The sequence below is a fragment of the Myxine glutinosa genome, chromosome 12, assembly GCF_964187855.1.
Source record: "Myxine glutinosa chromosome 12, kmMyxGlut1.1, whole genome shotgun sequence".
Classification (NCBI taxonomy): Eukaryota; Metazoa; Chordata; class Myxini; order Myxiniformes; family Myxinidae; genus Myxine; species Myxine glutinosa.
The window spans coordinates 57,857,312-57,883,780 of NC_136272.1; the positions used below are offsets into that span (position 1 = coordinate 57,857,312).

Consider the following 26,469-nt stretch of genomic DNA (forward strand, 5'->3'; position numbering starts at 1 on the left):
TATAAAGTTTTATCACATACTCAATAATCAGGTATAAAGTTTTATCACATACTCATTAATAATTAATCAGGTATAAAGTTTTATCACATACTCATTAATAATCAGGTATAAAGTTTTATCACATACTCAATAATCAGGTATAAAGTTTTATCACATACTCATTAATAATTAATCAGGTATAAAGTTTTATCACATACTCATTAATAAATAATCAGGTATAAAGTTTTATCACATACTCAATAATCAGGTATAAAGTTTTATCACATACTCATTAATAATTATTAATCAGGTATAAAGTTTTATCACATACTCATTAATAATCAGGTATAAAGTTTTATCACATACTCAATAATCAGGTATAAAGTTTTATCACATACTCATTAATAATTAATCAGGTATAAAGTTTTATCACATACTCATTAATAATCAGGTATAAAGTTTTATCACATACTCATTAATAATCAGGTATAAAGTTTTATCACATACTCATTAATAATCAGGTATAAAGTTTTATCACATACTCATTAATAATCAGGTATAAAGTTTTATCACATACTCAATAATCAGGTATAAAGTTTTATCACATACTCAATAATCAGGTATAAAGTTTTATCACATACTCATTAATAAATTAATCAGGTATAAAGTTTTATCACATACTCATTAATAATCAGGGATAAAGTTTTATCACATACTCATTAATAATCAGGGATAAAGTTTTATCACATACTCATTAATAATCAGGTATAAGTTTTACTCAATTTGCCCACCGCGGAAGGATGACAGGCTGAGTCAACCCCCCTGGCGTTAATTCTGCGATCGACCGGGATTCAAACCCAGCATCCTAGGGTCCCAAGGCAGCACCCTAACCGCTAAGCCAACACCAGGCTTCACATACTTATTAATAATCAGGTATAAAGTTTTATCACATACTTACTGATGATCAGGTATTGTAAAGTTTCATTACATACTTTTAATGATCAGATATTTAAAAGTTTTATCACAAACCTTTTATCGGGAATGTCAAAACGGGCAGGGAGGTGGCTCCAAATCAACTTACCTGATATTACAACAACATGCCAACAATTGTTTTCCCCAAGTATTTATTCATAGGCAGCAATAAAATGCAAAAGCAAAACCAAATAAGCCATTGATATCAAGCAAGTTAGGAATTGCTTTCTAAGATCAGTCATTATAGTTGAAGTGGTGCTTTGGATTATACCAATTGTTTTGCTAAACCAATTTGTTCTAATAATAATAATAATTGGGCAGGTTTGTCAATACACTTGATAAAGTCACCTTCAAAAGCTATTCCTGAAACGATTATTCTGATGATTCATTGCAATTAAAACGGATGACATCTTCACCATCAAAGCAATGAAAAATTTGAAAAAGCTTTTCTGGAATTCTGTTTCTTCTTCATTTCAAAGCTATTCTAATATAAACAAATGGTAATCTACAGATCATACTTAACTGTAAATGTAAAAGGGCAACATTTTAAAACTCACTGAAAACAGAAAGAACACAAATCAAACAAGAGATCGAGATAACTTTTTAAATCTTTATAAACCCTGCAAGGACAGGCGCTGCTGCATACCACAAATTTTGAACGCAAATTATTTTTGGATCCTACACTTTTATAAAGCAAATATCTTGAATAATGAAGACTCAAACATCCTTACAATATTTCCTCAGCCTTTATAGCCTGAACCATTTACAAAACTCGACAGATTTAATGAAGCTACCTTTAACCATTCTGTTAAACAGCAGTATTCATGACAAAACAATAAAAGACAAAATTAAGCATATTCATTAAAGTGCACAGAGCAGGCCCACAAAAATAAAACAAATGCAAAAGGAGTGCTGGAGAAAGTACTGCCGTGCCGGCTGCTTCACTCGCCACTGCAACAACAGGCCCGGCTGCCACACTGCAAGTTTTGACAGCCACTTGCCAAGGCAGAGTGTGGACCTGAGGGGACAATGAAAATGAGATGTGTGACCTCATCAATCACTAGAATTACAGGTACAAGTATGCCTTTCTCAAATTTACGGAAGACCGGAGTAAGTAGGATCTCAGAAAGATAGCCCAGCATGGTCTCCATACCACAAGGCTGAAAACCAGGCAACTGCAAATCATAGTCTCATTATTAAGCCCTCTTTACCCCTCCCAAACCAACAAACAACAACATGCATTTTAAGGCCATTTTCCCTGCAAGAGCGGGGATTAGCCTTGTGGTCCCCATGACAATCTTCTCCATTTTGCCCTATGTTCTGCATCTCCCCTTGTTAACCCCCTTGCCCGCATTTCTTCTTCCACCATCTTTAGCCAAGTCCTTCTCGGTCTTCCCCGTCCTCTACTTCCTTCGACATTCATTTCCATCACTCTTCTCAATCAGTCACTTTCATCCTAACGCAACACATGACCAAACCATCTCAATCTGTTCCTCTTCACAGAAATCAATCACAGGCTCTATTCCCATCATCTTTCGCAATTCATCATTTGTCTTCCTCTCTCTCAACGATACTCCGCACATCCACCGAACCATTCGCATTTCCACCCTTTCCAACCTTCGTTGCTGCTCTACGTTCATTACCCATGTCTCGCTCCCATAAATCATAACACTTCTCACACATGCAGCATACACCTTTCCCTTCAGCTTCAACGACGCCCCTCCTCGTCAGCATGCCACTCAGTTCCCAAAACATCTTCCATGCACATCTCACTCCAGCAACCGTTGCCGAGTCTGATCCACCTTCTCCATTCAGCATGTCTCCTAGGTAGCAAAATGTTTTCACACCTTCCAGCTTCACGCCGTCTCCAAGATCCAACTCAACATTTCCTCCATCTGCAGCTCCCTCTGTGCACACCTTACATTTGAATTTAGCTGCCACACTGGTTAATGACCCTCTCAGACCACTACATTTTTGATGAACCCACTCAGCGCACATTGTACATTGAATGGAATTCACTCCGACACCCTTCCTACACACAGCACACGGCCACTTCCCAGTTCTTTCCACCTCACCACATGCTTTACCACTTGCCATCACCTTCGTCTTTCCGATATTCACCTTCAGACCTTTTGTCTCCATACATTCCTTCCACTTGTTCATCTTTTCCTTCAGTCCATCCATACTTTCTGCAATCAACACCAGATCATCTGCATACAACTCCCACGGTATCCGGTGTGTACACCAGTTTAGAATAGGTACGCCGTATCCCTGAGTGTCGTAGGAGGCGACTAAAAGAGTTGGCGTCAGGAAGGGCATCCGGCCATAAAAATATTGCCTCAAAAAGAGAACCATGACAATTACACAATTACAACCACCCCTCCCAACCCCCCCCCCCCCCTCCCAACCCTCCCCTCCCCAAAAAAAATATGTATATATATACATTGAAAGTAAAAGCTTCTGTTCACTTCTTGAAGTCCTGTATTAAGGGGTGAATTTATCAGTGAAGACTGACGATGAATACATTGGTCTTGCAAGTTTTTAAAACATTCCACAAGTGACCTACAGGCATGAAGCACTGTGCAGTAAACCCTGAAAACATGCCACCTTGAACCCTGGAACAGATTTTTCCTGTTTGGACAGGAATGTATGAGATGGCATTCTCTTCCAAAATAATCCCGTCTCACAGGGTGAAAGGCCTGCTCCAGCATAAATCTTTTTCTGGCCTTCATCAATGATCTCTCCAACTCTCTGGAAAATCTGCTCTATCTCTTTGCTGATGACTCCACACTCTGCTGCTCCATACCTCATCGCTCAGATCAGCCTCCTCACTCTCTGCAGACCTGGACAAAATCACAGACTGGTCAAACAAGTGGAACATGTCTTTCAATGCTGACAAATCTCACACTCTTACGATGTCTCTCCGAAAAGACCGACTGGACAACCCTCCCATCCACTTTCTGAATAATCCTCTCCAAGAAGTTCTGTCACTCAATCTTTTGGGTCTCACAATCTGCCATGATCATTCCTGGAAAAAACACATATCCAAGCTGGCCTCCAAAGCCAGTCGCCGACTGCCCGCTGCTGCTCCCCTCTGTGCTGGTGCTCCTGCCTCACACCGAGCTCGGCTTCACGCTGTTGAAACCAAAGCTTTCAGAATCATTGGAATCTGCCACGATGAAGCTGATTGTGAGGGCCTTTTACTCACTCATTGCAGGCAGATTGGTGGTCTTTCTGCTTTCTACCAACTCCTATCCGGCCTTGCTCCCGCTGCTCTATCTGTGCCGTGTCCCCCAAATATTCCTACAGGTCGCACAAGATCTACCTGCAACCCTCTTCTGGTGAAACTGCCAAAATCAAGACTCTCTGCTCACCTTCACTCTTTCATTCCTCTTTTCTCCTGCCTCTGGAACAAGCTCCCTCACTCTCTTCAATCCCACTCCTCCCTCCAGGTCATTAAAACAGCTGTTCACCACCATCTCTTATCTTCCCCATCCAAAACCTTGATCTTTTCTACGTCTGTTAATTCACCCCAGATCCACTTTTCTGAAATACAGACTTCTTTCCTGGAAGTCCAAGCAGTGCCCATGTGTTTTATACCTGTCCCACCCCCACCCCCTTCCCACGCCTCCTCCCCCCAAGCCCTCTCCCTCCCACAGATTTCCCGATGTCCCTGCTCTCAAATGTTGTACTTGTGTGCTTCCCCCTCTCTCCCCATCTTGTCTCCCCTCCCTTTATTTTGTCTTATGTGTCCGTTTGTTTTTTTGTCATTAATGTTAGCTCTTACACGAGCCTCGATCTTGTACACAAAAAAAATGGGGGGAAAAAAAAGAAAAAAAGGGTTCTGTACGGTCCTCCAAACAGTGATGACTCCATTTACATCTCCCCGTCTGACAACATGGACCAACTTCTATCTACTCATCCCAACTCTCTCTTCCTCATATGTGGTGACTTCAACTGTCATCCTGCCAGCTGGCTGGGTGTGGGTACCTCTCTCACCAGCCATGGCACCTCAGCAAAGGACTTCTGTGACTCACTGGGACTGACACAATCTGTCACTTTCCCGACCCGCATCTCAGTCAACGGAGCATCTTCTCTTCTAGACTTGCGTATGACAAACTTCCCTGCAAATGTCTGCTGCTCTTCTTCTGCTCCAATCGGTTCTTCTCATCATGTGCTTGTTAAAGTGGACATCTCTCTGGCCATTCTCAGAGAGCCTCCTCAGTGCCGACGAATCTGGCATTTCACTCAGGCTGACTGGCACGGTCTTCAAGCAGCCATCAATCATCTGGACTGGTCTCCCATCTCCACTGCCTCTGACATCAATTAATCCTGGGAATTCTTCCAAAGTAAACTGCTCTCCCTCATGCACAGATTTATCCCCATCCCGTCTTCAGTTGTCTTACCCTTCCTCCCGTCCATGGTACACTGAATCTTGTGGTGAGGCAGTTGCCCTGAAACAACTTGCCTTCAGCTCCTGGAAGGCAATCTCATTTCCTTTCACAAAGCCCGGAACAAGTGCGTGTCTACCCTCAGGAGAGCCAGGAAGCACTATCTCTCTACTCTCAAGACTGAACTCTCAAACCTGTCTCCCTCCTCCAAATCTTGGTGGCATCTGGTCAAATCTGTTTCTGGTGTTTGTTCCCCCTCCATCCCCTCCCTTACTCAAATGGCTTCACAGCTGACTCCGCATGTGAAAAAGCTAAATGCCTCAACTCTGTTTGCCTCAAAATCTTGTGTCCCAAACCCATCGCTCTCTGTACCCACCTTTCCCAGTCATACCATCAAAATCCTAAACCTAGATTTTTTTTTTTTTTTTTGTATACAAGATCGAGGCTCGTGAAAGAGCGAACATTAATCACACAGAAAGACAAACCGACACATAAAACATATAACATCGGGAGCGGTAGACAAGATGGGGAGAGAGGGGGAAGGACACAAACACAACATTTGAGAGCAGGGACCGAGAGACATGGAGACATCGAGAGATCTGAGAGAGGGCGAGGGCTTTGGGGGGGGGGGGGGGGGCATGGGAAGGGGGCGGTGGGAGAGGTATAAAACATATGGACACTGCCAGGACTTCCAGGAAAGAAGTTGGAATTTCAAACAAGGTGGATCTGGGGTGAATTAGCGGGGGTAGAAAAGATCAAGGTTTTGGATGGGGGAAGATAAGAGATGGTGGTGAACAGCTGTTTTAAAGACCTGGAGGGAGGAGTGGGATTGAAGGGAGTGAGGGAGTTTGTTCCAGAGGCGGGAGAAAAGAGGAATGAAAGAGTGAAGGTGAGCAGAGAGCCGAGATTTCGGCAGTTTAACCATCAGAGGGTTGCTGGCAGATCTTGTGCGACCTGTAGGAATATTTGGGGGACAGAGCACAGAGAGAGCTGGGGGTGCAAGGCCGGAGAGGAGTCGGTAGAAGACAGAAAGACCACCTACCTGCCTGCGGTGAGTGAGTGAAAGGCCCTCAGAAATAGCTTCATCACGGGAGATTCCAATAATTCTGAAAGCTTTGGTTTCAACAGCGTGAAGCCGAGCTAGGTGTGAGGCAGGAGCACCGGCCCATAGGGGAGAACAGTATTCCATTGAGCTGCGGATGAAAGCCTTGTATGTGGTGAGGAGCTCAGGTGTGCCGAGGAAGGACTTCGCACGACGGAGGATGCCCAGTCGGCGACTGGCTTTGGAGGCCAGCTTGGAAATGTGGTTTTCCCAAGAAAGATCATGGCAGATAGTGAGACCCAAAATCTTGCGCGACAGAACTTCTTGGAGAGGATTGTTGAGAAAGTAGATGGGAGGGTTGTCCAGTCGATCTTTTCGGAGAGACATAGTAAGAGTGTGAGATTTGTCAGGATTGAAAGACATGTTCCACTTGTTTGACCAGTCTGTGATTTTGTCCAGGTCTTCAGAGAGTGAGGAGGCAGCAGACTGCCGATCTGAGGGAAGAGGAATGGAGCGGCAGAGAGTGGAGTCATCAGCAAAGAGATAGAGAGGATTTTCGAGAGAGTCAGAGAGATCATTGATGAAGACCAGAAAAAGCACGGGGCCCAGAACACTGCCTTGGGGAACTCCAGCCTGAACAGGAAGAGGAGATGAGAGAAACCCATTCAGGGCCACACGTTGACGACGACTAGAGAGGAAGTCCGCCAGCCATGCGTGGAGATTTCCATGGATACCAAAGGAGGAGAGTTTGGTGAGCAGAGCGGGGTGCCAGACCGTGTCGAAGGCACGTGATATGTCGAGGGAGACAGCTCTAATTTCCTGTTTGGCATTGAGGACCTCCATCCATTGTTGAGACAGCAGAAGCAGCATGTCCAGAGTAGAGTGACCTGGTCTGAAACCAAATTGATGATCAGAGATCAAGCCATTGGAGAAGAGGAAAGATTTCATATCCGAAGCAATGATGGATTCCATGACTTTGCTGATAATTGGGAGAAGGCTGATTGGTCTGTAGTTGCTAGGATCTGTTTTTGCACCTTTTTTGTGCAAAGCGGTGATGTTGGCTGATTTCCAAGCAGATGGCAGTTGACCTTGAGCAAAAGAGAGGGTGAAGAGAACAGAGAGAGGGTGAGATAGAGCAGCAGAGCAGGATTTTAGGACCCGTGGGCTGATGCCGTCGGGTCCAGTTGCAGAATCAGAGTCGAGGGTTGACAGAAACTTTTCCACCTTGTCAGGAGGAAAGGACACGGAGTCCAGGAGCAGCAGGGTACGACTGGGTATGGTGGGTACAGAGAGGGATGGGTTTGGGACACAAGATTTAGAGGCAAACACAGAGTTGAGGCATTCAGCTTTTTCACGTGCGGAGTCAGCTGTGTAGCCGTTTGAGGTAAGGGAGGGGATGGAGGGGGAACAAACACCAGAAACGGATTTGACCAGACGCCACCAGGATTTGGAAGAGGGAGACAGATAAGAGAGTTCGGTCTTGAGAACGGAGAGATATTGTTTCCTGGCTCTCCTGAGGGTGGACACACACTTGTTTCGGGCTTTGTGAAAGGAAATGAGATTTCCTTCCGTTGGATTTGCTTTCCAGGAGATGAAGGCAAGTTGTTTCTGGGCAACGGCCTCACCACAAGATTCCGTGTACCATGGACGGGAGGAAGGGTATGACAACTGAAGACGAGATGGGATAAATCTGTGCATGAGAGAGAGCAATTTACTTTGGAAGAATTCCCAGGATGAGTTGATGTCAGAGGTGGTAGAGATGGGAGACCAGTCCAGATGATTGATGGCTGCTTGAAGACCGTGCCAGTTGGCCTGAGTGAAATGCCAGACTCGTCGACGCTGAGCAGGCTCCCTGAGGATGGTCAGAGAGATGTCCACTTTAACAAGGACATGATCAGATGATCCGATCGGAGCAGAAGAAGAGCAGCAGACATTTTCAGGGAAGTTAGTCATAACCAAGTCCAGAAGAGAAGATGTTCCGTTGACTGAGATCCGGGTCGGGAAATTGACAGATTGTGTCAGTCCCAGTGAGTCGCAGAAGTCCTTTGCTGAGGAGCCATGGCTGGTGAGAGAGGTACCCACACCCAGCCAACTGGCATGATGACAGTTGAAATCACCACATATGAGGAAGAGAGAGTTGGGATGAGTAGATAGAAGTTGGTCCATATCATCAGACAGCGAGATGTAGATGGAGTCATCACTGTTTGGTGGACGGTACAACACACATATGAACAAGAGGTGTGAGCGAAGGGGAAGCCGTAGCCAGAGGTATTCCTGGGGGTGAGGTGGAGAGAGTGCAGTGCAGGGCCAGTGAGGAAGAGAGTTTTTGATAAAGATAGCAACCCCGCCTCCAGGACGAGGCTCAGGTCTATCATACCGGAGGAGGGAGTAGCCCGGGAGAGATACTATGGAATCAGAGACATCATAAAGGAGGAAAGTTTCTGTTAAGCAGATCACGTCTGGTTTGACAGAAGCAACCTGTATGGAGAGATCAGTTAAGTTTGAACGAAGGCCCCGGATGTTTGAGGTCCATACCGTTAATGAAGAGGAAGGGGGAGCATCAGATACAGAACAGGGGGGAGGAGGGGTAGGGTAAGATGTGCAAGAGGTGGAAGAGGTCGGGAGAGCTGTTGAAGGTGTGTCAGAGATTTCAGAATAGCTCGGAGAAAGGGAAGGATGGGGCGGACAAAAGGTTTGATGGTGATTGGGTGAGCCACAATGAGGTGTTATTTGAGGAGGGGGAAGAGCGAGGCAGAAGGTTGGGGGAGATGGAGGTGAGAGTTTGAAGGGGGAAGAAGCGGGAAGGACGCTTTGAGGAGGGGGAGTGAGAGGGGGGAAATTGAGAAGCAATGAGGGTGGGGAGATTTGAAGGGGAGGGGTGAGGGGGGAGTTTGGGAGGGAAGGGACAAGGGGAGGGATTTGAAAGGGATGGGATATGGGGGAGATTTGGATGGGAGGGGTGAGGCAGGAGTCTAGGAGGGGAGGGGCGAGGGGGCGTCTTGGCGGGGAGGGGTGAGGGGGTAGTTTAGGAGGGAGGGGGCAAGGGGGGAGATTTGAAAGGGATGGGTGATGGGGAAGATTTGGAGGGGAGGGGTGATGGGGAAGATTTGGAGGGGAGGGGTGATGGGGAAGATTTGGAGGGGAGGGGTTATGGGGAAGATTTGGAGGGGAGGGGTGAGATTGGATTTTTGAAAGTGTACGATTTATGGGAAACGAACATTTATTGCAAAATGAGTTTCTTGTGACCTTCGAGTTAAAAATACGTTTAAGGACGCTGGATGGAGGATGGAGTGCAGGAGAGTTTAGGGAATGTAGAAAAAAGGCACTATAGGAGATGGATATTTTTTTTGGGATGAATCGATTTGGTGAGCAAGTCGAAAGCAGCCTTTTAAAGAAGAAGAAGAAAAAGGTGTTATAAAATATGACGGAATACATAACTTGAGGGGAAAGTGTAAACATTGAAGGTTAATGAGTGAAAACTATCTGGGGAAATGGGGGAGAAACATGTGGTCGAAGAACGAACGAACGAATAAGAATGAATAAACGAATGAGAACAGAGAAGGAAATGTTTGTTTTTTTTTTTGTTTTTTTTTTTGAGTTGAGATTTACACAAGGAAGTAGGCTATGGGTGAAAAGTCTGGGAATACAGACAACGAAAGTTATTGGATCACAAACGACGGACCGCTGAGAGAAAAACAAAGCCTCAAGGTTGTACAGTGCACACTGTACAAGGCCTCAAGACACGACACGAATTAACACGATTTTCAATACAGGTATGAAAGATTTGCACCGAAAAATCTTCGTCGGGACACAATATACGTACAACACCATAAATAAATACAGTTTTAACGAAAATACAAATGGGAGCAATCACTTAACTTCGATTTCAAATCGTTCGCGACGCGGCAAAGGCCTTGCTCGTGACACGGCAAACAGACGATCAATTTATCGATATTTTCTACCCCCATTAATGCACCCCAAATCCACCTTTTTGAAATTCCGTTTTCTTTCCCGAAAGTCCCAGTAGTGTCCATCTTTATTCCGTACACCCCACCCCAGCCCTCTCTCTTGTACAGATCGACCGATGTCCTTGTTCTCTTCTGTTGTTGTGCTCATGTGCTTCCCTCTCTCCTCCTCGTCTCCCATTCCCTTCGTTGTATGTTATATGTGGCTGTGCTTGTTTTCATGTTCAATGTGTTAGCTCTTACATGAGCCTCGATTCTGTGTACAAAAAAAAATAAAAAAACATCTTGTGGACATCCACGCACGAGTCAATTTGAGAGACTCACAAATCAGCACTCTGATTCATGAGCCCCTAACATTGAAGGAAAGAGATACCAAATGTGCATGGTGACCCTTCTTCAAGAAGTGAAAAATAAATAAATAAAACTCCAACATCACATACAAGAAGGAACCACTTGAGTGTTAGCTCCCCATCTCCTAAATTTAAGAATATATGGAGAATCTAACCTTAAATGACAAACAATAATGTCCCAATTACAAAATGCTGCGATAATAAGAATGCACAACACAGACATGATGGCAGCGTTCAGTCCTCCACCAAGACTGGGTACTTGCCCGAGATGTAGTCGCAATAGTAGAAGTGATCGGGATTAAGTGATGGACAAACCGCCACAAGGTCTTGTAGCCCATCACCAGTTACAAAGCGACAACCTGACAGGTCTAAGTGATGGATGTTGGGCAGCCCTCCCCGCAGCACCAAGCACCTGACGAGGAACAGGTCACAAAGTCACATCAACAACACCATCAGTGTAAAAGCTTAAACATGACACTATTTGAATCAAATGTGTATGACAACATGCTGCTTAAATTAGCAGGCCTGTTACAGCTTTCACGAATAATGTGATCATGGGAGGGAAACCAAATAACTAAATATCACAAATGATTTATTATACGAGTACAAAAAGCACCTGTTCTTGGCGACTCAATTTAAACCTTTGTAAAAACAAAAGAAAGGGCACACTGCAAGCTTTCCGTTTTGTTCAGTGTAAGATTTACGTTATGATGACAAGAGCTTGGTTGGGTTTACAGCAAACATAATTTGTTTTGTCCAGATGACCATTCATAACGGATGTCAGTTACAATGGACAGGTGTGAAAGATTATGCAGATATAAGGCTATCAGGTCTATGGAGGTTGTTGCTTTTTGTCCAACGGTGGCCACACTGAACAAATTAACGTTTTACTCTGTCACCTCGCTCTTCCATGAGCCTAGATCTTGCATTTCTAGCAAATACACATATTAATCAGGTTCAGTATGTCCAGATTTAAAGTTTCGTTGGATTTTTTGGGGGATTTGGAAAACTATATATTTTTGGAAACTATATTGTATAGTCAGTCAGAAAACCAATGTTGCTATTTGCACAGACTCCTGTATGGCGGCCATCTTGGATTTTCAAAATTGCCGCCGTAGAACTAATTTTTCTCAATATCTCAGCTTCTAAACAACATAAAGCTTTGATTCTAACGGCTAAACATACATTTTCAAGGGCCCCGAATCCAATGGTAACAAGTTCGATAAGCTAGACATGACCATAGAGCTCCTATGTGGCGGCCATCTTGGATTTTTCAATCTGGCCGCCATAAAATTGATGTTTCTCAGGATCTCATCTTCTAAATAAGACGGAGCTTTGATTTTTCTAAATCCCAAAAACAATCCAACGAAATCTAAAATCTGGACATGCTGAACCTGACTGTGTTGACTGTAATGAGAAATACTATTCTACTGTGAGTGTTTTGCCCTTTGTGGGCCTTTGTGGCATACTGCCAAATAACACACAGATACTCCTAATGTTCATGAGAACTTAAAATCTGTTTACGGGTGGACAAGCTACTAAAGTAATAAGTTTGATCCCCAGGGTACAGCTGAGGAAAATAATTAGTTTACAGCGTGTGTTTTTGTATTATTTATATACTGAGCAATATACCTGATATTGTGGTGATGGTGGTAGTGTATTTGAAGCCTATTATACATCAATATGTCTGTGGTGGTGGTTGTATATATCGGTGACGGTTCCCTTTGCTTTGCTGTCTTTGCAGGTTCTACATGTCACATTATGAGAGATGCAACAAGATGGTGAAGGGGCGGGGCAAGCCCAGGAGTCCACGAACTGTAAGCAGTGCATTTTATGCAAGGCTGATGATGTCAAGAAAGGATCCTTGGTGTTAAACCCCAGAATAGATTCCTACCAACATTTAATAATAATAATAATAATTCATTTATTTTGTATAGCGCTTTTCATGAAGCCCAAAGGCGCTTTGACAGAGTGCAAAACATAATGCATAACAAAACATGAAAACAACAATTGCAAAAAGACAAGAATCAATCGGGAAATATTTAAAGCAAAAGGAGGGAGAAGGAGAAGTGATAGTCAGGGGTTAAATGCTGTGGGTTGAATGTTGAATGCAGTGTTGAACAGGTGGGTCTTTAGTGATGTTTTGAATGTGGTGAGTGAGGAGGAGTCTCTGATGGTGTGAGGTAGTGAGTTCCAGAGGGTGGGAGCAGCGATGGAGAAGGCCCTGTCCCCCCAGGATCTGAATTTGGTCCGGATGGGGGGGGGGTCAGGAGGTTGGTACCAGCAGAGCGGAGGTTGCGGGTGGGAGTGTGTCTGGAGAGGAGGTCAGCCAGGTAGGATGGGGCCAGGTTATGGAGGGCTTTGTAGGTCAAGAGGAGGATTTTGTACTGGATTCTCTGGGAGATGGGGAGCCAGTGAAGCTTGTAAAGGACGGGGGTGATGTGGTCACGGGTCCGGGAATGGGTGAGTAGACGGGCAGCGGAGTTCTGAATGTGATCTGAATTCATTTATTGAAGACAATAGAAGAAAGGGCCAGTTTGCATGATGGCATCTACGTTCAAGTCCATAAACGACTCCAAAACAGCACAAAAGAAACACTCTCTACAGAGAAGGCAGTTTGGCATCGCACTTGTTACTCCAGTGCAACTAACAAGAGCGAGATACAACGTGCCAGAGACCGCCATGCGCATGCAGTAACAACTGGACACTATACTGCAAAAAAACGCGGACAGGAGAGAGGAAGCACAGAAATGGATGAGCCAGGGTCATCAACATCTGATGCAACATCCCCGTTCACACGCTCGTGTACAGTGCCACTGGATAAAGAGCAGTGTTTCTTCTGCCAAAAAGATGATGGCCAACTACTCTACCAGGTTAGGACTGAAAATGCTGGTCAAGAGCTTAGAGAGGCTGTAGAGAAGTCCCAAGATGCATTATTGAAAACACGATTCAACACATGTATCTCACCAGGTGATGCACACGCAATTGACCTTCGGTACCACAAATCTTGTTGGAGAAGACATGTGTTCCATGTAGTACGAGACAGACCTAGCGCAAACAGAAGCAGCGCAGACAAAGTACTATTGCTGCAACGGGCAAGTCTGATTGAGATGATCAACCTGATAGATGTCAAAACACAAAACCAAGCTTATCTCTCCATGGATGACATTGAAACCACTTATGTCAATATGATTGGCGCAGAACACTTGGAAAAGCATGTACCTACATTCAATAGAAAGTGGCTGAAAAAGAATCGTCACTGAGTTGCCAAGCGTGACATCTGTTCTCCAAAAAGACCGAAGAAATTCGGCCATCCTCTACTGTCCAGATGCATGTGAGGAAAGCATGGTTCATTCTGCAATCACAAGTGATGGCGATGACGAGAACAACATGAAGACAATCTACAAAGCAGCACAAGTGATACGGAAGAGCATCGCAGAATTCATTAACAAGGACCAGGAAGCAAATACCATACAGGTGTCCAGCGATATCAACGATGTTCCGGCTGAACTATACACCATGATCCGCTGGGTAATGGTAGGGCCTGTCGACAAGCTGGAAACTGAGAAGAGGACCAGTGTTGTTGACAGATCAACACTCACTGTGAGTCAGAACATCATGTATGGATTCAAATCCAACAGACAGGTGAAGTACAAACCAAGCAGCGAATCCGCAACATTCAGGCCACCCCATTCAAGAGAAAACCCCCAAGTCCTGGGATTGGCTCTGACTGTCCATCATGAGTCATGACACACGCAACAAAAAGCTGATGGGACTTGTCAATGCACATGGCTACTGTGTTTCGATTGTCCGCGCCCTCCTCATGGAAACTGCTCTTGCCAATGCTGTCGTAGAAAACACCAGGCAGTTTGAAGGTCTGTACGTGCCACCATTCCTGAAAAGGGGAGCCTTTGTGTTCTTTGCTGCAGACAACACGGACTTTGCCGAGGATATTCCTGACGGGAAAGGAACCACTCACGCAACGATTACTGCAGTGTACCAGAAGTCAGATGTCCCTGGAGAACCAGTTGCGCAACCTCTGATCATCGGTGATGCACAGAGTCTATCGATCACTCCATACCATGTAGATGTGCTGCACTGTGACAAGCTGAAACCACAGCTTACGAAGAGAACAGAGGAGTTTGTCATCAACAAGGGGGTCTCCAGATCCTATCAACTGACACAACTGGGATGGGTTGTTGCTTCTGCTCTATCCAGGATGAAAGCGAGGGAACACTCCAGCAAGATTCCAGGTTGGGCAGGATACAACTCGCTCTTGTCTGAACGCCAGTCCATGACTCGGGTTGGTGCCTTGCCACTACTTCCAGAGGTGGCGCATGAGTGGCCAACCCTACTGACCGTGATCATGCAAGCCAGTCAGCTAAGGATGTTGGCAGTTGGTGAAGATCATCCCACTGTAATTTCATTTGACATGGCCCTCTACGAGAAGGTGGTGCAACTGCTGGATGCAAGACCTGACTTGAAACGCACAGTCGTCCCCAGACTGGGTGAGCTGCATGTTGTCATGGCGGCTCTCTGAGCCCTCGGAGCCTCCATGGAGAACTCAGGCATTGATGATGCTTGGGTAGAAGCTGATGTCTATGGTCCAGCCACGACGCGGCAAATCCTGAAATGTACACACTACAAGCGGTCTCTCCGTGCCCATATATATTCATATGTAGCACTTTATGAAATGGTTCTGGAGGAGTTCTTGAAGGACAACCCACAAGTAAAGGATGTGTGTTTCGAGGCAACAGAGGGAGTAGAAGCTGCCTGTGCTGAGACGAACAAGTGCACGAAAGCTGAATCTGTAAAACAAGCAAACACCAAACTCCTTCAAGTCTTGACATCTGATGGGGTGGTGACGGCACTCGAGGAGTGGGAAGCATGGAGATCCAAGAATGCAATGTTCAAGTCAATGATGAACTATCTACATCGGGTGGAGACAATCCTGTTATTCGTGGCAGCATCACGGAGTGCTGACCTGGTGCTTCACCTCCAAGCTGGAGAAGAACTGAGCAAGTTATTCTTTGCTATGGACCGGATCAAATACAAGTGGCTCTGGCCCCGATACATCGCAGACATGTATGACCTAAGAACCAATCACCCTATGACCTGGGAAGAACTAGGAGCTGGCAATCTATCAGTAACCAAGAATGACATCCCGTTTGTATCCATTGGACCAGATCATGCATGTGAACATCTGAACAAGCTGATGAAGATTCACTCTGGACTGATTGGCATCTCTAACAATGCCAATGCTAGACAGAGATTCTTCATGGTTACACCAGAATTATCACGCCTGTCAAAAGACTTCAAGAGTCAGTTTGGCCTGGAAGGTGACAAGATCACAGAACATCATGACCTTGGTCCAAGTGCAGTCAAGAGGGAGCATGAAGCAATCAACAAGATCAAGGCTGCGATACTGAGTCACGGGAATCCATTTGACACTGAAGGTGACAAGCTGCACAATGTGATAACGAATGCTTACATCCCAGACGAGTATGTACCACAGATGTTGAACATTGATGTCACTGGTCAGAAGTTGTATGAAGACTATGTGTCGGAGCGTATCAATGGAGATGTTAGCCTCTGGGCACCAGTCAAGAAGGAGAACAACAAGATGTTCACATCTGGGAACAAGAGAACCACAGTGAAACTCAGAGACAGGACTGTGGATCTGAAGGAGACTAAGGAACTGTACGGAAGGCTCATGGTCCTTGCCAAGTCAAACAGAGACGTCAACCAGAAATATGCCATCGGAAATTACGAGTTCACTGTGACACCAAGAGCACAGTTTGCTCCAGATGGGACAATTCTTCCATGCACTGACAAGTCGAAGTTAATTCATCTCCTCGACAAGTTAGCAAGAGCAGAAATTCACCCCGAAGATCAGCAGCAGACACCAGCTGCAAGTGTTCTACAAGAAGATCCAATGGACACAAGAACTATGGCATCCACATCTAGTAAACCTACAAGTCGGAAGATTGCACTGGTGGATGGGATGGTACTTGTGCATAAGCTGACAAAGAAACCAGCCACTGTAGTGAAAGTCAACGATCTGGGTGAATGCTTCAATGACAGACTCATGTCTCTAACAAAAGATTGTGATGAGATCATACTGGTCTTTGACACGTACAAAAACGATTCTCTGAAGAGTGCTACCAGGGATAAAAGAAGGCAAGGAAAGGATGCAGTACAGTATCAAGTCAGAGATGACACCAACATCAAACATCCCAATGAGCAGATTCCTTTCTCATGACAAAACAAAGGCTGATCTGACTGACTATCTGGCAGCGAAAACTCTAGAATACAACAGTCACTCATCCCAGTTGATCATCACATCTGCTTCAGGGCGTACTAGGAGCAACAGTGACCTGCTCTTCGAGGACAACAACCATGAAGAAGCTGACACCCTGTTGATCCACCAGACCGTGCTGGCATCCCAGCGAAACCCACATGATGCACAGTTGGTGTTCTTCTCTCCCGACACAGATGTCCTGGTACTAGTCATAGCAAACTATGACCTACTGCTGAGGAATACATCCATTTCCATGGCCTCTGGAATACTTCAAATAGAGCCACTGTGGACAGCTCTAGGGGTCGAAAGAGCAAAGGCGTTGCCAGCCTTTCATGCTTTTACAGGGGCAGACAACACTGGGAGGTTCTCTCGAATAGGCAAAGCAACCTGGCTGCATGTCTACCTCAAAGCAAGTGAAGATGTCATAGACACCGTGCGAATGCTTTCAGATGCAACTGAAGTGACGGAGGACATGTTGTCCACACTAGCTAACTTTGTATGCGCTGCTTACTCTCCAAATGGCATCCACATCGACAGCATCCCCGAACTACGATGGTATCTCTTTTGCAAACACATGGCAGAAAGTGACAGGCTTCCTCCTACTCTTGGAGCTCTCAAGCAGCACATCCTTAGAGTCCATATCCAAGCCAGAGTGTGGGGTCAGGCAAGCATTGCTCAACAGGATCCTCAGCTGAATCCCCTGCAAAACGGCTTTTACAAAGACACGGATGGACAAGTGAAACCAACCACAACTGAGGAGCCTCCAGCCCCCAAGGCCATCATTCAAATGGTTAGATGTCAGTGCAAAACAGACTGTTCTTCATCTAGATGTTCCTGCAGAACAAACAACTTGGCTTGTACAGACCTTTGTCAGTGTGACATCCAGTGCCAAAATGATGAGGACTCTCAAGATGTGATGAACGAAAGCGATGAGGATGATGATGACTTTACTCAATGATGAATCAAAGCTCTGTGCTCTTTAGAAGGTGAGTTACATCAGTTTTACGGCGGCCAGTTTGAAATATCCAAGATGGCCGCCACATAGGAGCTCTATGGTCATGTCTATCTTATCGAACTTGTTACCATTGGATTCGGGGCTCTTGAAAATGTATGTTTAGCCGTTAGAATCAAAGCTTTATGTTGTTTAGAAGCTGAGATATTGAGAAACATCAATTTTACGGCGGCCAGTTTGAAAAATCCAAGATGTCCGCCACATAGGAGCTCTATGGTCATGTCTAGCTTATCGAACTTGTTACCATTGGATTCGGGGCCCTTGAAAATGTATGTTTAGCCGTTAGAATCAAAGCTTTATGTTGTTTAGAAGCTGAGATATTGAGAAACATCAAGTTTACGGCGGCCAGTTTGAAAAATCCAAGATGGCCGCCACATAGGAGCTCTATGGTCATGTCTAGCTTATCGAACTTGTTAGCATTGGATTCGGGGCCCTTGAAAATGTATGTTTAGCCATTAGAATCAAAGCTCTATGTTATTTAGAAGCTGAGATATTGAGAAAAATTAGTTATACGGCAGCAATTTTGAAAATCCAAGATGGCCGCCATACAGGAGTCTGTGCATATAGCAACATTGGTTTTCTGACTGACTATACAATATAGTTTCCAAAAATATATAGTTTTCCAAATCCCCCAAAATTTCCAACGAAATTAAAAAGTGAACCTGACTATATATGACGTTTTTGGGCACAACAAACAATCCCACTAAAGCTCGAGTGAAAGTGAAGCAAATAACTCGAACACTACAAATACAAGCACGTCAGCGATGACTGTCATTTATGACCGACTGTTGTCAGTTATGAATAATAGTCTGGATGAGGCTTTCAGCATGTAGCCGACAATGGTGGTGAGATTCAGAATCAACATGATAAGCTATCAGTTTTGTAACAAAAATCTCGGGCAAAATTTTACCCATGAGCAACTTACTTGCCAAACAACTTTATTCCCATCACAACAGTCTTCCAATCACGTACTGCAAGCACATCATTGATAATAATCTGCTCAATCCACAATTGTTTAAGTGTAACCTGATGTTAACGCATCCACCAACCAGTAATTGCTTCCTCTCTCAGAAGGGAAGGGCCATGGTGGGCCTGGTGGCGTTGCTACAGAGGCTTTTAAAGTGGTCAGGCTCACTGACACCGACAGTAACAATGACAAGTGAGCGTTTGTACTTTTTACAAAGTGCACCAAAGATGGATGTTACATCTTGTCGGTGTGTATATATATAAAGGATTATATAATTCATTATACTTCCACTTTCATTTGACTCTAACTTGGCATTCGGCCTTGTGTCTTGATGAGAACACAGTTTTTAGGTCTGTGTTCTCTCAAAACTGTCATTGTTTCTCCCTATATCACCGTCCCTCCTCTGCAAAACCAGCTAGCTTTTTATTGCCAAACCCATTGTAATCTGAACACAGGAACATTGCTCGTAGTCCCTCCCTTTTTGAAATAATGGCCTCCGCACTGATAAGAGTAAGCCTTGAGGGATTTGGTGGGGTGCTTTGGGTACGTGACCAAAACCTCGGGGCAAGCTCCCAGCGGAGACGTTTTATCCTGCGCTGACCTCCTTGTATATAAACGGAACGCGCTGATAATTATTTTGAGAAAGGATCGGCCAGTTTCGTGCCCTCCTGTCTCCCGCACGTGTTGTAACGGCTCCATAATAAAAAGGCTTATATCCTCAGGCGTTGTCCCAAGTTCCTTCTCGGACAGCGGACATCGAGCCACGAGAATCTGGACACATACACGTGTGTCGAAGAGCTGTGTGACAAATACATTTGTCAGCATTTTCACCCACCCAAGTGACTCCAGAGTAAAATCCGACATGGCACGAAAGCAGGAAACTCCAAACCAGTCATTCACTCGAACAGTTTCACCGCAATGTGACCCAGGAACTAAACTAAATAATATTGTTATGTCGGTAGGGTAGAGATACTTTAGAACAGGTAGGATGTATAAATGAACATGCTCCGGATGTCGGGTAGAATCACCCCATGTAATAAGTATTTGTTTAGCCCGGATGTCAGATTAAGCTTACGGTGTATATTTGTCCCCATTACGAGGAATGGGGCATGTTAACTAGGTATAGGGATTATGTTAATTCCATTGTTTGTCAAACCTCAGTGATTTTTTTCCTTTGTCCCTTTTGGCACCGCACCATTGACACTAGCGCAGAAAGTGCCCATTGGAATTACAGTAAATAATAATAAAATCAACCGGAAGCAGGGCCTCAAGCACTAGGGCTAACAATCCCGCCTGGCAGGCACACACCGCTCGGGCAGCCCGATAGCCACGCCCAGAAGGACAGCAATTGGGTGGGAGTTGACCAACAGGAAGGCCGGGGTAAGAAGGGACTCGCTGATTGGCCAGTGCGGAGCAAGAATGCATTCATCGATTGGTGAAAGAAGGGCGAGCAAGAAGTGGCGCGCTGACTGGTGGAGAGATGAGCAGGCAGTGGTGGCCTACGGGCTGATTTGAAGAGAAGCGGCAATGACGTCAGAGGAGGGACATAAAAACCGCGTCCGCCCAGGATTCTTCCTCTTCTCCCTCTTCTCTTGTGCCCTTCTCGTGCTGGATGTGAAAAGAGACGGTTGAACGCTGACGATTCTCCCCCCTTGTCTGCACGTTCTGGACCTCGGTGCGGGCGGTAGTGTGCCGAGACCTTGCTGGGGATTGTGAGGAGGCCGAGTTGAGAATGAGGAGCTGGGAATAAGGAACGGCGCCCAAACCCCAGTTCACTTCATGCTAAACGAGGCCATGAGTGAGAGGACGCTTTGTGAGGCCTAGCGGCGCGTGAACGGGCAGACTGCGGCCTTCTTCCCGCCAAGCACGGAGCCGCGTCCGGACGGCGAGTTTGGGGCCGACACTATTCCTGACAGGATACTTCAGCCCATTTCAGCTAAGTGTCATAATTACACATTATTTTCCAGGTTATTCTTCCCTTCGTCTGTGATTTGTGCCTGGTGTGGGGACGTCCCGAATAGGACTTTATTTTTACCGTCGCGTTTTTCTTTGTCCTGACATTCCATTTTAAGAAACCTGGTTATTTTTGTTCATTTTAAATCCGCCTCGGTTTGAGTTTATTTTCCGCAGGTTTGAGGACTGCGGTGGGGTCCGTGAAGGTAAGCTCTTCATCGTCCCCTTTCCCTTTCTTTTCCCGCAGGTTAAAATCCATTATTTGAACTGAACGCCCAGGAGTAACGCTTGATTGCCATCCTTGCTACCCTGTGGTATTCACCAAGGGTAGTCACATGACAATATTCATAACAGCTGTCACAGAAGCAATAAATCAATGAGCTCTTTCATGTGCAGCTGTAGAACTTGTTGAAAAATTGCTTGTTACTAATTATATGACCCTCGTCACAGCTGTGATAATTGATAAGGTAAAATGATCAATGGCTTTTGCCAATTGTGTAGAGTAAAACAGGTAGTCCCTGACCTCAGAGCATCCATTCATATGAACATTATACTTTATAATCACGTTTCAGTTTTTTTTAACGTTTGATCCATCCACACGAACACGGTTTTTTCAAAGACACCGCAGCGAGTGCTAAACGCAGGAAATTGGGCGCTCAAACGCAGCAAGACGACCAATGTGTGGGCGGCGCGCATCATTTCTGCACACATTAATCTTCCCATGATGCATCTGGCTTTGTTTTGGTGGCGTCGTACTGTATTTGTACAGTACACTGCCTCCCTCAACTGCCACTGGTGTCTGTCGATGCCGGAGTCTATTGCCCAAAGCTTGTCTTATTCGTCTTGTACAAGAAGATTTGCACGTACACGTTGCGTTCATTGTTGTGCTTCGGCATTGCTTTCAGCAATTTAGCGATCATTTTTACATTTATTATAACTATTAGCAATGCTGATAAGCGTAAAGCAAGTAGTACAAGTGATCATGGTAAAAATAGAAATGTGCTATATAAACTGATATAATTAAATATATAAGAGAACAACAACAACAACAACAACAACAACAACAACAACAGGCATTTTAAGGCCATTTTCCCTGCAAGAGCGGGGGTTAGCCTAATTAAATATATAAGAGAAAATTGACATAATTAGTTAAAGAGAAAAAATGGTTGAAGAGGGTGAAGTTTTGGTGGGAAATGGTTTATGCGTGACGTGTGGAAGATGCTTTTAGAAGTGATGTGCGTGGTTGGTGGGAAATGTTTTTTCAAAAGGGAAAAATGTAAAAATTTTACAAACACGAGTGCACATGATTATAGTTTTCATAAAATGCTTACAAATTAAATTCCAAAAGGTTAGCTCACTCTTTTGCAGCAACTGTCATGTTAACTTTATCGAACACGAACAGTTTGTGCTTCGATGTTGCGTGGTCGCCAAAGCTCGTCTTGATCCCGGAAATAGTTGCCGTTTTAACTTCTCGGAGTTTAAGCTTGAAGAATTATACGGTATTCTGTATTATGTTACGAAGATAGATGTTGACTTTAAATTGCATAATTTTAAACTTCCAAAACGTACTGGTATCAGAGTTTTGTGTTAGAATTTCATTTTATTTTAGATTCAAAATAAAACTTCATTTTTACTTACCGTACCATGAACCATCCTCGCTGATCGGTGCAAAATTTACACCATATTACAGGGGAGAGAGTTACGCATTAATCGGGTGCAGACTAAAGGAATCATGAGACTTAAAACTAAACAATAGATATATGATTAAATAATCACTTGCGGTTCCCGATCAAAAATAAATAATAAAATAATTATTTAAGAAACCAAGCAATCAAACTCCCCCGGTCATATCCCATCGATAATCTTCTTCACCCCTCCATGTCTTTCCCATGGGGAAAGTTTGCGAAAATCTCTGAACCAGGCTTTTTCCTAAAACAGAAAATACTAAATATACTACATGACCAAAAGTATGCGGACACCCATTCAAATTAGTGGATTTGGCTATTTCAGCCATACCCATTCGTGACAGGTATATATAATCAGGCACACAGCCATGCAATCTCCATAGACAAACATTGGCTGAAGAATGGGCCGTACTGAAGAGCTCAGTGATTTTCAACATGCCACCGTCATAGGATGCCACCTTTCCAACAAGTCAGTTCATCAAATTTCTGCCCGGCTAGAGCTGCCCCAGTCAACTGTAACTGCTGTTATTGTGAAGTGGAAACGTCTAGGAGCAACAACAGCTCAGCCGAGAAGTGGTAGGCCACACAAGCTCACACAACGGGACCGCCTAGTGCTGAAGTGCGTAAAAATGGTTTGTCCTCGGTTGCAACACTCACTACCGAGTTCCAACCTGCCTCTGGAAGCAACGTCAGCACAAGAACCGTTTGGCGGGAACTTCATGAAATGGGTTTCCATGGCTGAGCAGCCGCACACAAGCCTAAGATCACCATGCGCAATGCCAAGCGTCGGCTGGAGTGGTGTAAAGCTCACCGCCATTGGACTCTGGAGCAGTGGAAACACGTTCTCTGGAGTGATGAATCACGCTTCACCATCTAGCAGTCTGACGGACGAATCTGGGTTTGGCGGATGCCACAAGAACGCTACCTGCCCGAATGCATAATGTTACGGTCTATGACCTTTTTCTTCTTCCTCCCCCCCCCCCCCCCCCCGCCCCCCCCGCCCCCCCTGTGAGTGTACTCCTGTGAGTGTACCTGAGGCCTACTCTCGAGACCAAGTGGTTTGGTCGGTCCATGTGTATAAAGCCGATGATTGGCTGTGGGACAGGGGAGGGGCCAGGAAGGTGATTTAGAGGAGAGAGTGGCCATTTTGGAGGAGGACTCATGGCAGAGTGTATAAGCTCATGGTGTAATGAGCTCTCATGGTGTAATGTGTATTACATTACTCATGTAATACTCATTACATTACATACTCATTACTCATTACATATAAGCATATTATTACATATTATAATTATTACATATTATTACATAATTTACATATTACATATTATGTAAATATTATTATGTAAATGTTATGTATAAAAATTATGTAAATGTTATGTAAATATTACATATTATGTAATTACATATTATTACATATAAGTGTATAAGCATACTCATTACTCATTACATCATTACTCGTGGTGTAATGTGTATAAGCTCTCAGTGTACCTGAGACACAGTGTACCTGTGTGGGTACACCCCCCTGGTGAGTGTACCCCTGTGAGTGTACCTGAGGCCTACTCTCGAGACCAAGTGGTTTGGTCGGTCCATGTGTATAAAGCCGATGATTGGCTGTGGGACAGGGGAGGGGCCAGGAAGGTGATTTAGAGGAGAGAGTGGCCATTTTGGAGGAGGACTCATGGCGGAGTGCCTTTTCGGGTGTTGTAGAGTTTCCAGCTGCAATCTCTCCACCTGAAGGGTATGCTGGATCAACCCCCTGCAGCCACCTCTCTACCTGAAGGGTGACTTTGATCGAACTCTTGCTGCCGTACCTCGACTGCCTTGGGGCCTACTCGTGGACTTGCCTACTCCTACCGTCTCATGCTGGGCCTGCACTGGGCCTGCCCTGGGGCCTACTGTTGGGCCTGCCTTGGGGCCTACTGGTGGACCTGCCTACTCCTACCCTCTCATGCTGGGCCTGCACTGGGGCCTACTGCTGGGCCTGCCCTGGGGCCTACTGCTAGGCTTGCCTTGGGGCCGACTCGTGGACTTACCTACTCCTACCCTCTCGTGCTGGGCCTGCCACTGGGCCTGCCCTGGGGCCTACCGCTGGGCCTGCCTTGGCGGCCTACTCTTGGACCGGCCTACTCTTGGACCGGCCTACTCTTGGACCGGCCTACTCTTGGACCGGCCTACTCTGGGACCGGCCTACTCTGGGACCGGCCGACTCTGGGACCGGCCTACTCTGGGACCGGCCTACTCTGGTTTTTCCCTCTCTTCTCCCTTCTTCTACCTGGTGTGTACCCTGGTTAGAATAGGTACACCGTATCCCTGCGTGTCGTAAGAGGCGACTAAGAGGGTTGGCGTCAGGAAGGGCATCCGGCCATAAAAACATTGCCTCAAAAAGAGAACCATGACAATTACAACTACATATGGGCAGGGTACAGCCCGAAGTGGAGATCGGTTTCTGAGGTTTGGGACATGGAATGTAGGGACAATGACAGGGAGATCAGGAGAAGTGGTGGAAGTATTGATCAGAAGAAGAGTGGACATATGTTGTGTGCAAGAGACGAGATGGAAGGGAAGTGGTGTGAGAATGGTGAAGGGTAGGCAGGGACAGAAATACAAGTTTGTGTGGCAAGGGTGCCCGGAGGGCGTGAATGGTGTTGGTGTCCTGTTTTCTGAGGAGTTTGTAGACAGTGTGGTGAGTGTGACTAGAGTGAGTGAAAGGTTGATGATGGTGAAAATGATGATTGGAAAGCTCTTGGTGAACATCATCTCGGGATATGCTCCGCAGGTTGGTCGGAGCGATGAAGAGAAGGACAAGTTCTGGTGTGCTATAGAGAAGCTGATGGAAAACGTGAAAGATGAGGAAGTTGTTGTGGTAGGAGGAGACCTAAATGGACATGTGGGAAGGAGTATGGACAGTTTTGAGGGAGTTCATGGGGGTTACGGATATGGTGTGAGAAATGGAGAAGGTGAAAGGATTTTGGAGTTTGCTGATGGAGCTGATTTGTTGATTTGTAATACTCAGTTCCAGAAAAAGGATAATAAGCTTGTTACATACACGTCAGGTGGGTCGACGACAACCGTTGACTACCTGATGGTGCGTAGGCGAGATAGGGGGCACCTCCGGGACACAAAGGTGATCCCGGGGGAGGAGGCTGTTTCACAGCACCAACTGGGTTGTCTGTGACATAAGGGTGAAAGGTGCGAGAAGAGCTCAGCGGGTGAAGTACCAACCGAGAAGGAAGGTGTGGAGGTTGAAAGAGGTGACAGTAAGGGAGGCATTAAAAGAGAGGCTGAGTAGGGTAGAGGATGATGTGGTTGAGCTTGAAAGTGGTTTGATGTCAATGAGAGATATTGGGAGCCTTTGCAGAGAGCCTTTGCAGAGATCTGTAATCTGGTGGTGAAAGAAGGCCGCATTCCTGTGGATTGGGAACCGAGTACCCTCGTCCCTCGACACAAGGGCAAAGGTGACCCTCTGGAGTGTGGCTCGTACCGAGCGATAAAGTTATTGGAGCATGGAATGAAGGCATTGGAAAGGGTGTTGGACAGGAGGATAAGGAAGAAGGTGAAGATCGACGAAATGCAGTTTGGATTTATGCCAGGAAGAGGAACGACAGATGCGCTTTTCATTGTGAGGCAGTTGCAGGAGAAGTACATGGATAAGAGGAAGAAGTTGTTTCTTGGGTTTGTTGATCTGGAGAAAGCATTCGATAGGGTTCCACGCGAAGTATTGACATGGGCATTGAGGAAGTTAGGAGTGGAGGAATGGTTGATCAGAGTGGTGATGGCAATGTACAAAAGAGCGCGCACAGCTGAAAGGACGAAGGACGGGAAGTTTTTTTTTTTTTTTTTGGATACAGA

General features: G+C 45.4%; 1 protein-coding gene across 1 annotated transcript in view; it reads right to left on the reverse strand.

Moving 5' to 3' along the window:
- Positions 1 to 1,086: 1,086 nt before the first annotated feature.
- The window catches only part of FBXL5 (F-box and leucine rich repeat protein 5), a 70,140-nt gene continuing 44,757 nt past the window's right edge, over positions 1,087 to 26,469 (reverse strand). Inside the window, exons 10-11 of the mRNA XM_068131730.2 lie at positions 10,963 to 11,111; positions 1,087 to 1,969 (exon numbers count right to left, since the gene is read on the reverse strand). Coding sequence (XP_067987831.2) covers positions 1,893 to 1,969; positions 10,963 to 11,111 — 226 coding nt within the window. The 3' untranslated portion in view covers positions 1,087 to 1,892. The remainder of the gene's footprint in view (positions 1,970 to 10,962; positions 11,112 to 26,469) is intronic.